The sequence below is a fragment of the Notolabrus celidotus genome, chromosome 15 (assembly GCF_009762535.1).
Source record: "Notolabrus celidotus isolate fNotCel1 chromosome 15, fNotCel1.pri, whole genome shotgun sequence".
In the NCBI taxonomy this organism is placed as follows: domain Eukaryota; kingdom Metazoa; phylum Chordata; class Actinopteri; order Labriformes; family Labridae; genus Notolabrus; species Notolabrus celidotus.
In genome coordinates, this window is record NC_048286.1 from 23,929 (window position 1) to 39,226 (window position 15,298).

The 15,298-nt window shown below is 42.9% G+C and overlaps 1 protein-coding gene across 1 annotated transcript in view; it reads left to right on the forward strand.

Annotated features, from left to right (window-relative positions):
* The first annotated feature begins 6,269 nt into the window (after window positions 1-6,269).
* Window positions 6,270-15,298, forward strand: part of si:ch211-153l6.6 — a 39,308-nt gene continuing 30,279 nt past the window's right edge. The window contains exon 1 of the mRNA XM_034702292.1: window positions 6,270-6,659. Coding sequence (XP_034558183.1) covers window positions 6,528-6,659 — 132 coding nt within the window. The 5' untranslated portion in view covers window positions 6,270-6,527. The remainder of the gene's footprint in view (window positions 6,660-15,298) is intronic.

The following is a 15,298-nucleotide window of genomic DNA, read 5'->3' on the forward strand; positions in this document are numbered from 1 at the left end:
GTATGTTTATTCTTCTCTCTTTGGCATTTTAACTGAGTAGATGTTTGAAAGGGAGGAGGGTGAAGTTTAAACTTCTTTTAGCTTCATTGGATTTCCATCAGTCCAATATCACTAAAAGAAATGTATTTTCTCACATTCAAATATTCTCAACCATTATTTGTACATATATTTTACTTTAAAATTCCTAAAATGTCTAACCTTTGTAAAATCTTAATGTTGTGACAGTGACACCTCATATGAATGTAAGGTGTCTGATGAGAGAAAGCTTTCTCAGGAACGTTTCTACAATACAAAGAGATGGTTTTAAAAAAGTGAACTTGTGCAGAGCTCCAAGAGAAAACAGCTGAAGGTGTCAGAAGTCATTTTTTACATACAACATGAGAGAGTTTATCAAAGTGAAGCCCTGAGAGGTCATGGATTAATGTGTCCCCCAGCTCAATTGATCTGTGTGTGTGAATTACAGGAAGCACACAGGAAGGGGAGTTTGTGTGTGTGTGTGTGTGTGTGTGTGTGTGTGTGTGTGTGTGTGTGTGTGTGTGTGTGTGTGTGTGTGTGTTTGTGTGTGTGTGTGCGCGTGCGTGTGCATGTGCGTGTGTGTGTGTGACCTTGTCTTTCATCAGCTGAAGAGAGAAGCTTGTAATAATTTGCAATGTTGAAACAAAAGCTCTGCACGCAGTGGTCACAGGAGAGCTGTGTCTAAGTGTGACATAAAGAGGGATTACAGCTTCACATGGGACGACTTTATGAGAGACCAAGGGGTTTCATGTATTAATGTTACGTACGCATAAGACGTACCCCACGTTTTACGCTCAGTTTGTGATCTATAAAAGATAAAGGGGGAGGGGGAAATGTGCGCACCGATAAGCAAACTCTGACCCATGCGTATGCTCATTATAGAGGCAGGGGGAATTGGCTACATGGTTAGGGTGAACTGAAGTCATATTATATTTTGATGCCTTTTACACATTTAATTTTATTAAAAACAATATATTACTACTGAAGCATATTGCATTCATTCATTTATTGGGAGGCCTACCTGAACAGCCTTCACTGTATTCTGTTGTTAGCGTTTAGAACAGGCATCACAGTAATAGCACGGAAACACAGATTTTACCTTTTCTGAACTGAAAACTAGTCAGCATTTATACAGGAAATGTAAAATCTGTGTTTCCGCGCTATTACTGTAATGCCTGTTCTAATGTCGCATACAGGTTAGAGCTTCTGTTGATGTTCAGGTAGGCCTCCCAATAACTCGTTCATTCAGAAAAACAGAGCGGATTATTTTATGATTAAGAAAAACACAGCACTTTTCTCATAATTCCAAGATGATCAACTCGTTGATTCAGAAAAACAGAGCAGAATTTTTTTTCTCGTGTGAATGCAATATGCTTTAGTATACAACAGACCGGTGTCATCTTCATCACTTAAATCAGCATATTAATAATAATAGTAATAACTGATAGGACTTATATAGTGCTTTTCTGGGTCCTCAAATACATTTGTATACTAATAACATGTGACTGCAATCAGCTGTTACCAGTAAGCTATGTCCTTAAAAGATAAAAGTGTGTCTTTCAGTTCCCCAACATTTCATCCAGCTTTGTCCACCGTCACATTTCTCCAAAGTGTAGAGGAAAAACAACATACCAAAATCTAACCTGTTCATCGGGAGGTAAAAATCAAAGTAACATCAGAAGACCTAAAATAACCGCGGAGCACACTGACAGTACATCAGTCTATGCTTCTTACTGCTGTGCAGAGTACATCTTCATCACCTGCACGTGTTTACTGTGTTAATTAGAAAAGTGTGGAGTAAAGACCGGCTCTCTCTCAGTTATTATCCTACATATCCTGTAGGATATTCACTGGCACTGTAGAGAAGGATGCGTGAGTGCGGTGTCACTCATCTTTATTTCCCTCCTGCTTTGAGAAAGAAACAATACGTGCTCTCTGACCTCCGCTCCACCCATGAGGACCACGGTTTGTGTCAGAAACTTTATTTCCTCCGTCTTCCGCTCTGTTGTTGCCTTGATTCACTGTGAGAATGTTTGATATTCCGGCTCATTCGTATGCGTTTTCATTCATAAAGTGCTTTGCATTGACCATATATATTGGATGTGGGCGTGGAAAGGCTGGAAGACGAGGCTGAACCATGTGCACATATCCCCATGCCGCTTTGTGATTTATAAAAAGGAACAATGTGTGTGTCACAGTTCAGGAAAGACCCAAGAGCAGAATTAAGGCAGATAGTGATTTAATTCACAGCAGGCAAAGAAGTGTACAGTACAGTCCGTTCCAAAGTTCAAAACCCAAAAGCAGTCCAACCAGGCAGAGGAACAGAGTCGGCAGGCAAAATCCAAAAACAGGTTAACAGGGAGAGGTCGAATTCCAAGGAGACAAAAACATACAGCAGGCCGAGATACAAGCAGGCAGGAGCACACATGACAATCTGGCAACCAGCAAAGGAACTAACTGACTGGCTTAAATACCTTGAGTGATAAACAACAGGTTGCAGGTGTGTGTGAGCAGTGGGGGTGGGGCTAGGAGGAGCAGGATGCTCCAGCAGTGTCCATGACAGTGTGACAGTTAGCGTGCATGTACAAGTTGGTCTACTTTCAGAAGTGTGCTCACATTTGTTGATCTATAAACACATTTTCAAATTGCTTTGCCACAGTATCAGCTCCATGGTGTAGATTATGTTAAATTTGAAATTTGGCTAATTTCTTAGAGGAAGAGTGACAAATAATTAAAGCTCTGCTATTATCAATTCAGACTTTGTGTTTGTGCTGCTAGTTTTTCACGGGGAGCACAGCTAAGTATGTAGCACAATGCAATGTGCCAGCAGGTCACCTTTTACTGTTTGTTTACTGTTTCCATCAAACAAGACTTTTTCCCAGCAGCAGAGAAAGTCACATTAATAATGTATGTCCATTATGGTGTACGATAATGGATAGAAATGTGAAGCCTGTGAGTATGTCATGACTAACATTGCTTTGTGAGAACTCCATCCACTGGAGCCTCTGTTGAATCAGACTCCATGGAGTCAGCAGCAAGCATCATTGCCCACTTTGGTGGACTACAAAGATGACAGGTGCTGTGGTTCTCAGGAGTAACTGGCAGGGTTTTATAAAATCGTGCAGGTTGTGCCTCATGCAGGTTTGAAGCATAGACTGTATAAAATATTGACCTAGTATCTGTGACGTCACCCATCTGTTCCTGAAGCCCTGTTTTGAGGCCAATCGACGGCAGCATTCATATTGCTGCTGTCAAGCGAGTGTGACGGAATGAGGCGGGCTTTGAGCCTTTTCTATCTAAGGCATTTGCTGTTTTGTTATCTATCGTTTTAGTACCCAACACAACCTCTGCGTTTTTATTCTTGTAACTCCAGTATGTGTCCATTTTTCACTTCACACTGCTCTGCACTTTACCTTACCATAACTTCTTTGCACATTGGTAGATCGTGTGTGTGTGTGTGTGTGTGTGCATGCGTGTGTATATGTGTATGTGTATGCAGATGTGTGTATATGTGTGTGTGTATGTGTATATATTGGTATACTGTCACCTGTAAAGAAAATTATTTCTTAATCACCTCTAAACCAACAACACATTTGAACAAGATTTTATGCCTTTATCATGAAATTATAATCTCACCTTGTAACAACATACAAAAGACTAATCCTCTGATTGAATACAGTTAACGTCAGCAGGTCTCATATAAGCACTTGGTGGCATGTTACAGGGTTTGGTCCCCCAGTTTGGCCTCTTGGAAGACATGTTTTCATAATCACCTGATACAGACGTACCTGCAGAGGGTCTCATTTAAATAGTTTAAACTTACTGTGGATTGTATACTTTCGTCATGTTGTATCAAACAGCAGCTGGTATGAAGATCAGCTGCTCCTGCATGGTTCTATCAGTTTTTACTGTGCACTTAATATATTTTTTTATTGTAAGCAGTACGTTTGCTTTGTGTAAGATTTTCTGAGCATGTGCCAGCCTGCCATATTGACCTGTCTGAAGAACTGAACTCCCTGGGCTATGAGCAGGAAAAAACTGATGCATCAATATTCACTGACAGCATATTCCAAATTAGTCTGGGGGATATATTGACCTGTTAGGTCCTCGATTCAGCAAACAGTGTGAGCTTGTACTTTTAGTTTGCACCAGATGGAACATTTCTTTCTTAAACCAACATTACGTCCGACTTGAGAGAATTATTCAGCTCGTTTAAGAACCTGGAATCTGTTTTTTCATTTGTCTACATAACCAACCGTTAAAATGGGTCTGTGGTTTTTCGTGTCGATGAGTTCATCCTGCAGCAGGTAAACAGTCTGCAACATCATCCTTGATGGATCAAAGTGAGTCCACTCAGAGTTCTTGTTTTTGTCCCTGACAGGCTCAGGTTGTTATTGTAAGAGTCTGATAACATAACAGAGAGGATCCCTAGTAAGGGAGGGAAAGAGCTGTGGGTAACAGAGGAAGCTGATTTTTAACACAAACAGCTGTTACATCACTCTCTACGTACACACTACACAGTTAAACACAGGAGCTTAACCTCACAGAACACAGGAGTTACTGATCTACTGCTGCCTCCCACAAACAATGTTTTGTTGGGTCTTTCTAGTTTTAAGGTTAAGTTTAGAGCCACCACAATGTCTGTCTCACACAAACGAATTGGTTGTGCTAGACCAGCTGTACTGGGGAGTCTAGTGGGTTCAAGAAAAGGTGCAACTTTTTCTTGACACATAAGGCTGATTTATACTTCTGCGTCGCCCCTACACAGCAGGGGCTGACACGGACATGACGCGCAGCAATTCTCCGCAAACACTTGAGGGCAGTGTGATCTCCCTGATAGCTGGTCGCCTGCTTCCGGCCGATCTCTGTTTACTTTTCCACAGAGATTCAGAGCGTGTTATGTTAATCTACAGCTGATAAATGTTGCTGTTTATCATACAGACATGATTACATGAAGAATAGAGAGGAGGAGATGAAATACACGGGGGATGAGCGGTCCAATCACAGGGCTTGCGGTCCGCGTCGATTCTACGGGTAGTTACTTTTTGGAGGAGGTGCACGTCAGCTACGTGCGTAGGCCTCTGCGTAGGTACAGGAGCAACACGGACCCCCAGCAAAGGCTACACCGTTGATTCGATACAGAAGTACAACCCAGCCTTTAGAATACCAGTCTGAGCCTGTCTTTGACACAGAAGATCACTTTCAGTAAATTGACTTTGATCATACACAATTTACCCAAAGGTTTTCCCAGGGTGGATCCAGGGGATGGTCCTGGCTCTCCCCCAAATCTGATTAGCCACCACTGTGCCTTCTGTTGGTACTTTAGAACTTGGTAAATTATAACTGTCTCTTTAGATTTAAATCTTACCAATTTGTTGTTTGACCTTTAAAAAGTAAATAATAATGATGCAATATTTTAAATATGTCAAACATGGCATACCTTAAAGACATAGCATACCATGCAAAAGTCAGTTTGACCACTCAAGTCAAAGAAAGTCTGGCTCGCGCCCTGAGGATTGCTGGATGGCAGACGTCCCTCCCCCCCTCCCCTCGGAACTCCTCCAAAACGACGCCCCCGCTCACATGCACGAGCGCCACTGATTGGCGACCATATGATGGTGACTGATTCATAATCGGTCCTCAGCACATGGTTTGTGGTTTGCACTACAACAACTCCTGTCTCTCTCAGCGGTAAGAAAACACCAAAACATTCTCATAGTGAAAGTTAAAAACACAAACAAACATGAAATGTACGCTCTGCAGGAGGCGGGCAGAACGGCAGGGCGGGATTTGATTGGTTTCATCATTTGGCTCCTGATGGCAGGGATTGGTTGGTGTTTTCCCAGGTTTACTCCGGCTGTAGATAGCAGCTTTTTTTTTACCTCTTTTTTAAGAACACATTATGTATTGATTACCATCAGGACATAAAGATCATTTAGTAGAACAAAAAGTGGATCTAAATCTGACTACCAACCCCAGCTTTAAGATGCACAAATGTAGAAAAGAGCTTTTCTTATAAGGTATATCTTATTTATATGTCCAAATGATGCACGGGTATGCAGGTGGAGAAGAGGGAAGGAGAGCGAGAAAATATATTGTATTGTATATATATATATATGTCTATTATTTGATGTGATTTATAATTAAGAGATAGATAGAGAGAGAGGGAGAGGGAGAGAGAGAGAGAGAGGGAGAGGGAGAGTATGGAGGGATGGGCAATATTCGGTCAATACAGATAAATCCGTTCCGCTCTAATTCACGGACAACAGAACAGCAAGGATCGATTTATCCTCTCTCTCTCTCTCTCTCTCTCTCTCTCTCTCTCTCTCTCTCTCTCTCTCTCTATCTCTCTCTCTCTGTCTCTATCTCTCTATCTCTCTATCTCTCTCTCTTTCTGTCTCTCTCTCTCTAAGCTCCTCTCATCTCACTCTCTGCCCCTCTCCCCCCACACACACACACACACACACACACACACACACACACACATCCACGCGCGGCAACAGTCAGCCTGTATGCGTCCGTCCTCGCGGCAGCGGGTGGCCGCCTGGCTGCTCACGCTGCCATTGGGAAGCGGAGGAGAGGAATGCGCGCGCCGCGGCCGGCTGGAGATGATCTCGTTCTGGCTGCTGTGCTGGAAGCTGCTGGTAGGTAAAGAACCTGATCACTGATCACGTCAGCAGCGTCTTTCTAGACGGCCCCGCTGTCCCCGTGCTTTATGACCCATTTCCTCGGGGCTGCAGATTTGGGGACGTGTTTGGCAGCCTCTGCGCGAGGCTTTGGCTTAGCTCGAGCTACCCTGAAAGCCCGGGGTTCTTGGCTTCTGTATCAGCGCTTATCTGTCACGATTCTGGTGTTCTGCCCGGTTTGTGGATGCTAAGTTATGTAACACAGATGTCTCAGCACAGAACAGGAGCACAGGAAGGGAAACAGAACATGAAGGTGAGAACAGGTAGGCTACAGAACAGAGCAGAACGTGAACACACACAGGAGAGAACTGATCAGAACAGGTTCATGAGAACAGAATAGAACAGATCAGAACAGGATCTTGAGAACAGGATCATTAGCACAGGAGAGAACAGATCAGAACAGGTTCATGAAAACAGGAGAGAACTGATTAGAACAGGATCATGAGAGAGCAGACCACAACAGGATCGTGAGAACAGAAGAGAGCAGACCACAACAGGATCATGAGAACAGAAAAGAACACATCAGAACAAGATCATCAGAACAGGAGAGAACAGACCAGAACAGGATCATGAGAATAGGATAGAACAGATCAGAACAGGATCAGCAGAACAGGAGAGAACAGACAAGAACAGGATCATGAGAATAGGATAGAACAGATCAGAACAGGATCAGCAGAACAGGAGAGAACAGACCAGAACAGGATCATGAGAACAGAAAAGAACACATCAGAATAGGATCATCAGAACAGGAGAGAGCAGACCAGAACAGGATCTTGAGAACAGGATAGAACAGATCAGAACAGGATCAGCAGAACTGGAGAGAACAGACCAGAACAGGATCTTGAAAACATGAGAGTGCAGATCAGAACAGGATCATGAGAACAGGAGAGAGCAGACCAGAACAGGATCTTGAGAACAGGATAGAACAGATCAGAACAAGATCAGCAGAACTGGAGAGAACAGACCAGAACAGGATCATGAAAACATGAGAGAACAGATCAAAACAGGATCATGAAAACATGAGAGAACAGATCAAAACAGGATCATGAGAAGAGGAGAGAGCAGACCAGAACAGGATCTTGAGAATAGGATAGAACAGATCAGAACAGGATCAGCAGAACAGGAGGGAACAGACCAGAACAGGATCATGAAAACAAGAGAGAACAGAGCAGAACAGGATCACGAAAACAAGAGAGAACAGACCAGAACAGGATCTTGAGAAAAGGAGAGAACAGATCAGACGAAGATCGTGGTAACAGAAGAGAACAGACCAGAACAGGATCATGAAAACAGGAGAGAAAAGATCAGAACAGGATCTTGAGAACAGGAGAGAACAGATCAGAACAGGATCTTGAGAAGAGGATCATGAGAACAGGAGAAAACAGATCAGAACAGGATCTTGAGAAGAGGATCATGAGAACAGGAGAAAACAGATCAGAACAGGATCTTGAGAACAAGATCATGAGAACAGGATGGATGATGAGAGAAGAGTGGAGCAGAGAGGACAGAGAGGCTTTCTGATGAAACAGCCTTCTTCACTCATCCCTCATCTTCTATAAAACACACAATGCCTAAAGCTGCTCAGTAATCCTCACCGACACCGACACACACACACAGACACACACAAACACACACACCCACACCGACACACACACACAGACATACACAAACACACACACCCACACACACACACACACACACACACACCCCCACACACACACACACAATCACACACACACACACACACACACACACACACACACACACACACACACACACACACACACACACACACACACAGATGTCTCCAGCTGCTGGGGGCAATCAGAGGTTCCAGTCTCAGTGACCTTATGGTCAGAGTTTTACTGGATGTCTTTGTTTACATCATGTCCTTGTTTTAGTGTAGAACTGAACCATGTCTTATATTTGACGCTAACTCTGAAGTTGTGCGGCTCAAAGAGGTCAGAGAGGTCTGCCAATCATCCCAAGGGTTGCTGGTTCAAATCCAGACAGGCAGTAATCTAGCGCTGGGATTAGAGCTCTCTCTGACAAATGAAAAATGTATCTTTAGAAAATATGATTGAATGGCTGCAGAGAGATGTCCTGCCAGTAATACTCCTGCTCCATCCTCAGTCATGAGTGTGAATGTATGGTTTGATGTCTCTGGCAGGTGCTCAGGCCCAGGTTAAACCATGGAAAAGAGAGGTGCTGGATGAAAGAAGGAAGCAGAGAGGAGAGAAATGCTCTCTGATGAAACAGGAGATGTTATGATTTGAACACTGTGTGAGAGGAGTGAGAGGAGCAAGGAGCAAAGTGTTGTATCAAAGTGCATCACTGTCAGCTTCAAGAGTCCAGAAGTAGCTTTATGTGAAAATGTAGCAGGACAGGAAAGGGGGCGATCCGACTATCAGAGAGACCACACTGCCCTCAAGCACTTCAGCCGAGTACTGCAGAACAATGCAGGTACATCAGCGGAACTTTACCCTGAACTACGTGCATTTCGACCGGTGGACCCAGGGTCTAAATTTAGCTCAGGGGTTGATGATCTCCCCCTAAAAAGCCCCTGCTAGGGGGGTAGTACTTATCAAAGGTCCCGGGACTTTCGGGGCACAGGGCCTGCAATGTGTCTGATTGGTAGATTAACCGCAGTGTTTTTATTCTGCCCCCGTCCACAATAACATCACACACATCTGTGATTCACTTGATTTCTCTTTCTTTCATTAGTTTTGATTTGTTCTATCTTTTTTGTATGTGTGTGTACTTTTCAAAAGAAGAAGCTGTGATTCTCTTGATTCAGCAGCTTGTAACAGTAGTCTTCTCTCAGCCCACCGTGAATGCACCTCTCCCTGTGTTACGGTTTTAAAAGTGACCCTGCAATCTGGAGACCTTCAGCTGAACGTGTCAGTGTTTGTGGAGTTTACACAGCTGTTGAAACACAGAGGGAGTTCCTGGGAATGCAAACTAGTTTCATTTTTTTTAAGATTTCAAAATATCCTCATCAGATATTTAATGATCGTCTAAAGACGTTTATGAGGGATGCATCCGGCTGAAATTCTCCAATGAACAGGGTCGCTGTTTAAATCAAAACACCGGTCGATCTCTGTTACGGCTTTTTGAGTTCAAAAGGATTTTAAAGGTGTGTTGAAACGTCTTTGCTACTCGCGCTTATCTCCTCTCACGTGTTGATTCAGTGAATCCATCTGTGATGAAATATAGCACCATCTAAAACAGCACCAGCTGAGTCTCTTCATGCTAACAGGCTAACTGTTGTGTTGCTCATAATGATACCTGCCTGTCCATCTGCTTCTATGGTGTCATCTGTGATGAATGGCATTCGTCTTTGTTTTACTGCCCTCTACTGGTCTGGTGGTGTAGTGCATTTACTTTTTTTTCTCCATACGTCACTGGCCTGATTTGTACAATCTACCTGGGACTTCAGCCCTTGGTCGAAATGCAGACAACAATGGGGGCACCGGAACCTTTTAGTTCAGGGGAAAGTAGTTCTGGGGGCTAAAAGACCCAGGAACTCTTGGTCGAAATGCACCTATTGGTGATCATCAGCTGCTCTTATCATGTCACCTTTTCCTTTAAAGTCATTGTGAGGAGTTATTATGTTGTGTTGTCTCTGGTTCCCCCTCTGGATGAAGTTGGTAGTGCTTTTTTGGGATGAAGACTACACTTGCATGAGCAGCATCACCCTCTGTTATTGCTTAAGTAAATGAATGAGCATGGATCTTCATTTTAATTCTCCTTCTCTTAGTTCATCTTTGATGATCTGTAGCTTCGTCAGATTATGAACTGTAACGTGTCAACAACTAAACTTTGAAAATTCTGATTTATTACCATGAGGTAGCTTACAGAAGGGGATCAGACGTACTGCTTTAACGTTACTGTAACAGCCCCGTTGTCATGATGTAAGCTATGACACTAAAATTCACCATAAAGATATCATCTGAACACTGGTGATTTCCTTTTACTGTGTAGGTCATGAAGAGGCATTAGTATAAGAGAGAGACTATTTCAACATCAGTTAAAAAACCTCTTATTACCCTGATCTCTTACTGATCTTCTGGTTGTGTAAGATGCTTGATTCTGATTGGTCCAAACCCTTGACAATGGTTATTAACTTTCACTAACATGAGCAACACCAGAGACAAACTGATCACACATCATGTCAAATCAATCTACAGAAAAAAGTTCAGACACATTTAGCTTCTGCTTGTTGACACCATAGACCGTAAGGTTAGGTAAAACCGTTAGCTTCGGTTAGCATCAAAACAATATGGCTGAAATGTTTGCTTCCGTTTGCATTAAAACAATGTGGCTAAACTGTTAGCTTCCGTTAGCATCAAAACAATGTGGCTAAATCGTTAGCTTCTGTTCATGCTCAATCAGCAGGTTATGGACTTCTTCATCTTGGATCCTGTCCATCAATATTATGAAGGAGCAGAACAGGTGAGAGAAACTTTAGGTTAGCGAACTCTACAAAGAAAGTTAAACCATGAACCGCTCATGGTTTAAGTTTCTTTGTAGAGATAGCAGCAGGGTTCACAGTTGTGACATTAGTTTCTTTTTAAAGGTGTGTGAACCACAGAGCTCAGAGAAGAAGGAGAGCTGAATGAGGACAGTTTCATGTTCAATCCACCGCAACAGGCAGAGAAGAATCCATCACCATGGAATGATCACTGACGAGGAATCACTGGGACTATTTTTAAAAACTGTAAACAGAAATCATTTAAATCAATAAAATCATCTTTAATCAATGATTTTAACAACGTGTTTGTATTTTAGGTTAGTAGCCAGGTAATAAGCAGAATAATGTATGGTTAGCAGGTTGTTATGGGAAAAAAACACTGACAGGGTGAGACAAGACCCTGACGTGAAACCAGCTAACCATACATTATCCCTTTCTTAATAATAATAATAATAATAATAAAAATAATAATAATGATGTTAATAATACTACTTCTACTACTAGTACTACTACTACTACTACTACAGTACTACTACTACTACTACTAATAATAATATTGATGGTAATAATAATAATGATGATAAAATACAATTTAAAAAAATAATAATAATATTGATGGTAATAAGAATAATGATGATAAAAGTAATAATAATAATAACAACCTGAACATTACTCAGAGTTGTTGCTGTGTAATCTCTGACTGTGACTTCAGCTTCTCACCTGCCTCTGAATCTCTACTTGTGTTACTATAGCAACCCTTCCAGCTTGTCACTGGCACATGCCCGGAACAGCAGACCATAATAATCAGCTAGCCCACTCAGAGCCAACGCATTGCCACCATGGTTACCATCTGAAGGCTGAATTCAACATTAACTATATGTGTGTGTGTGTGTGTGTGTGTGTGTGTGTGTGTGTGTGTGTGTGTGTGTGTGTGTGTGTGTGTGTAGGTGTGTGTGTGTGTGTGTGTGTTAAATTATCTCTCTAACTGTTGAAGCTCATCTGTTTCCCTGTTCTGTTATATAAATCTGAAAATCGTGTTCCTCAGTATGCTGCAGAAAAGAAAAGCAGAGAAATGTGTGAAACTGTGTGCATTAAATCATCTCTACATGTGAGTGTTGGGCAGGGAGAGAGATCTGCAGGATGAAGTAACAGAGAGAGTGCAGCAGGATGAAGTAACAGAGAGAGTGCAGCAGGATGAAGCAACAGAGAGAGTGCAGCAGGATGAAGCAACAGAGAGAGTGCAGCCTGCAGCTGTTTGGAGTTTCTGGGTCATATTGGAGCAGTTTATTCAAAGCCGCATGAATCTAAATATTTTTGTTGGATCAACACGAAATGTTGTGACAGCCTACATGTTGGCCTAAGAGCTGGCAGGGATGACGCCCCCTGCAGCAGGCCCAGCAGGGGGCGCTGAACTGACCCTGTTGATTAAAGTCTTTGTGATAGATGACAGTAGACAGTGAAGATGATCCTGTGTGAGTCAGAGAGAGATCGCTCTGAGAGGACGCTAAACACAGAGATGTTTACAGGCTGCTCATGTTTTCATTTCTGTTCTCTCCTGAGCTGATTACTTCAGACTGATGAAGATCAGTAGCCTGTTGCAGGTAGCTCTGTGTAAAGCCTGACTTATAATTCTGCGTCAAATCAAAGGCGTACCCTACACGGAGGTCCATATAGCTCCCGTACCTACGCAGAGGCCTACACACTTAACTGACGTGCACCTCCTCCAAAATGGAACTACACGTAGAATCGACACGGGCCACAAGCCCTGTGATTGGTCCGCTCGGCGGTATTGTATTTACCGCATTTACAGCACTTCCGGGATCCCCGCTCATCGGCCGTGTATTTCATCTGCTCCTCTCTATTCTTCATGTAATCATGTCTGTATGATAAACAGCAACATGTATCAGCTGTAGATTAACATAACACGCTCTGAATCTCTGTGGAAAGGAAACAGAGATCGTAGCGGGGCTGGAAGCAGGCGACCAGCTATCAGAGAGATCGCACTGCCCTCAAGCGTTTCGGCAGAGAATTGCTGCGCAACACGGACACATTGACCCACAAGTATGTGGTGCTCATGTCCGCATCAGCCCCTGCTGCGTAGGGGAGACGCAGAAGTATAAATCAGCCTCAAGCTGGGTTTTAAGACAGGCTGTAAAGTCCACACTGAGCCATACAATGAACCAGTTTTTAACTCAAGTTGTCATTGTTTGGTTGTACCACAGAGAAGTAAGGTTCATCTTAAATTGGTAAACCAAAGAGCAACCTCCAGCTTTGAGACAAGAAGACGATGCGGAAGTGCTAAAACCTGCAGTTCCATGAGCGGCCACTTGAGGCTGGCTCCAGAAGCATCTGAAGCCACATACACACCCATTCAAAGAAGACGTTCTTTGTTTAGATCTGAAATACTAATTTCTCTATCAGAGAAATTCACTGGGTGAATTTATTTGTAATGTTATTTTTGAAGTTATTAAACTTACAAGTTTTGCCCAAATAAGGGCATGGCTGACTTGATTGACAGACGAGAACACTGTAGCTGTTAGCAAAAAGGCTTAAGGCCTTTACCTCACACTAACTTTGGTTGAGTTCAGTATTTCCAATATGTGGCCAGCCAATGATCGGCTTCAAAACAGTACTCAGGAACAGATGGGTGACGTCACAGAGACTACATCCATTTATTATACAGTCTATGGTGCAGAGAGAGAAATGAGCTATTCAAACTAAACTGTTTTTTGAACCAGGCTGTAAACATGTTTATTTCTGCTGTAAAGATCATCTTCTTTGAATGGGTGTGTATGTGGTTTCCTGTCTTTCTGCAGCCAGCCTCAAGTGGACGCTCATTGAACTGCACATCTGCATAGGCTTCATATTTTAAGACCAGGGGTTGCTGCTTGATCAGTACACACTATTGGGGGGGTGACATTTTTTCCAACTGTAACTGAAGTGAGGAGGCCAAAGGCCCACCTCAACTCTAATGGCCCGAGCACCGACTCACGGTGGGCGGGGTCGTCATAACATAGCTGCACGAAAACTGCTGCGCGAAATTGCGTTCACGTCATTTTGAACGTGACACAAATACAACAATCACAAACAATGGAGGCAATGGTGTACTTGCTGCTCAGTCTGCAGCTTTTTGTCTCAGGCTGAGCGAGAGAGGAAAGCAAAAGAAGGCTGCAGGCCTGGCGAGACATTGATTCCTGTTTGGCGTTGCGCTCATTATTCTGCGGTAACGACATTCTCTGACCAAACAGTGGCCGGCAGTCCATAGACGTCAACTTTTAGTGTCGGCTCAGCTTGCTTGGAACCAGAGCAGAGCAGGTACGAAAAACTGGTATCTGACACGAGATACCGCGCCCCTGGAAACACAACACAAACCGAGAAAAGTTGAGTCAAGACGAGTAGAGCAGGGCTAAGATGGGCCGGTGAAAAAGGGCCATAAGTCTTGCCTATTGTTAGGTTGACCGAAAGTTAAGTTGAGCCAGCATTTTCAATAAGGTAAACCCAGCTGATAGGCTTCAGAAGGAAATGAGACAACGTCTACGGTCCAAACAAAACAAATCTTTGCAGGAAGGACATTTTCACTCTTTGGCCAGTCAGCAAAGAGCTATGTGTCTTCATGTCGCTGACCATTTAAGCATGGGAGCTTCTGATAAGTAAGGAATAATGTATGGTTAGCAGGCTGTTAGGAGAAAAAGGGATTCTTTATCCCATAACAACCTGCTCACCATACATTATCCTGTTATTACCCATCTACTAACCTAAAATACAAACACATTGTTAAAAACATTGATAAAAAATGATTTTATTGATTTAAATGATTTATGTTTACAGTTTTTAAAAATAGTCCCAGTGATTCCTCGTCAGTGATCATTCCATGGTGATGGATTCTTCTCTGCCTGTTGTGGTGGATTGAACATGAAACTGTCCTCATTCAGCTCTCCTTCTTCTCTGAGCTCTGTGGTTCACACACCTTTAAAAAGAAACTAATGTCACAACTTTGAACCCTGCTGCTATCATCACCACCGCTCATGGTTTAACTTTCTTTGGAGAGATCACTAACCTAAAGTTTCTCTCACCTGCTCCGCTCCTTCACCATATTGATGGACAGGATCCAAGATGAAAACGT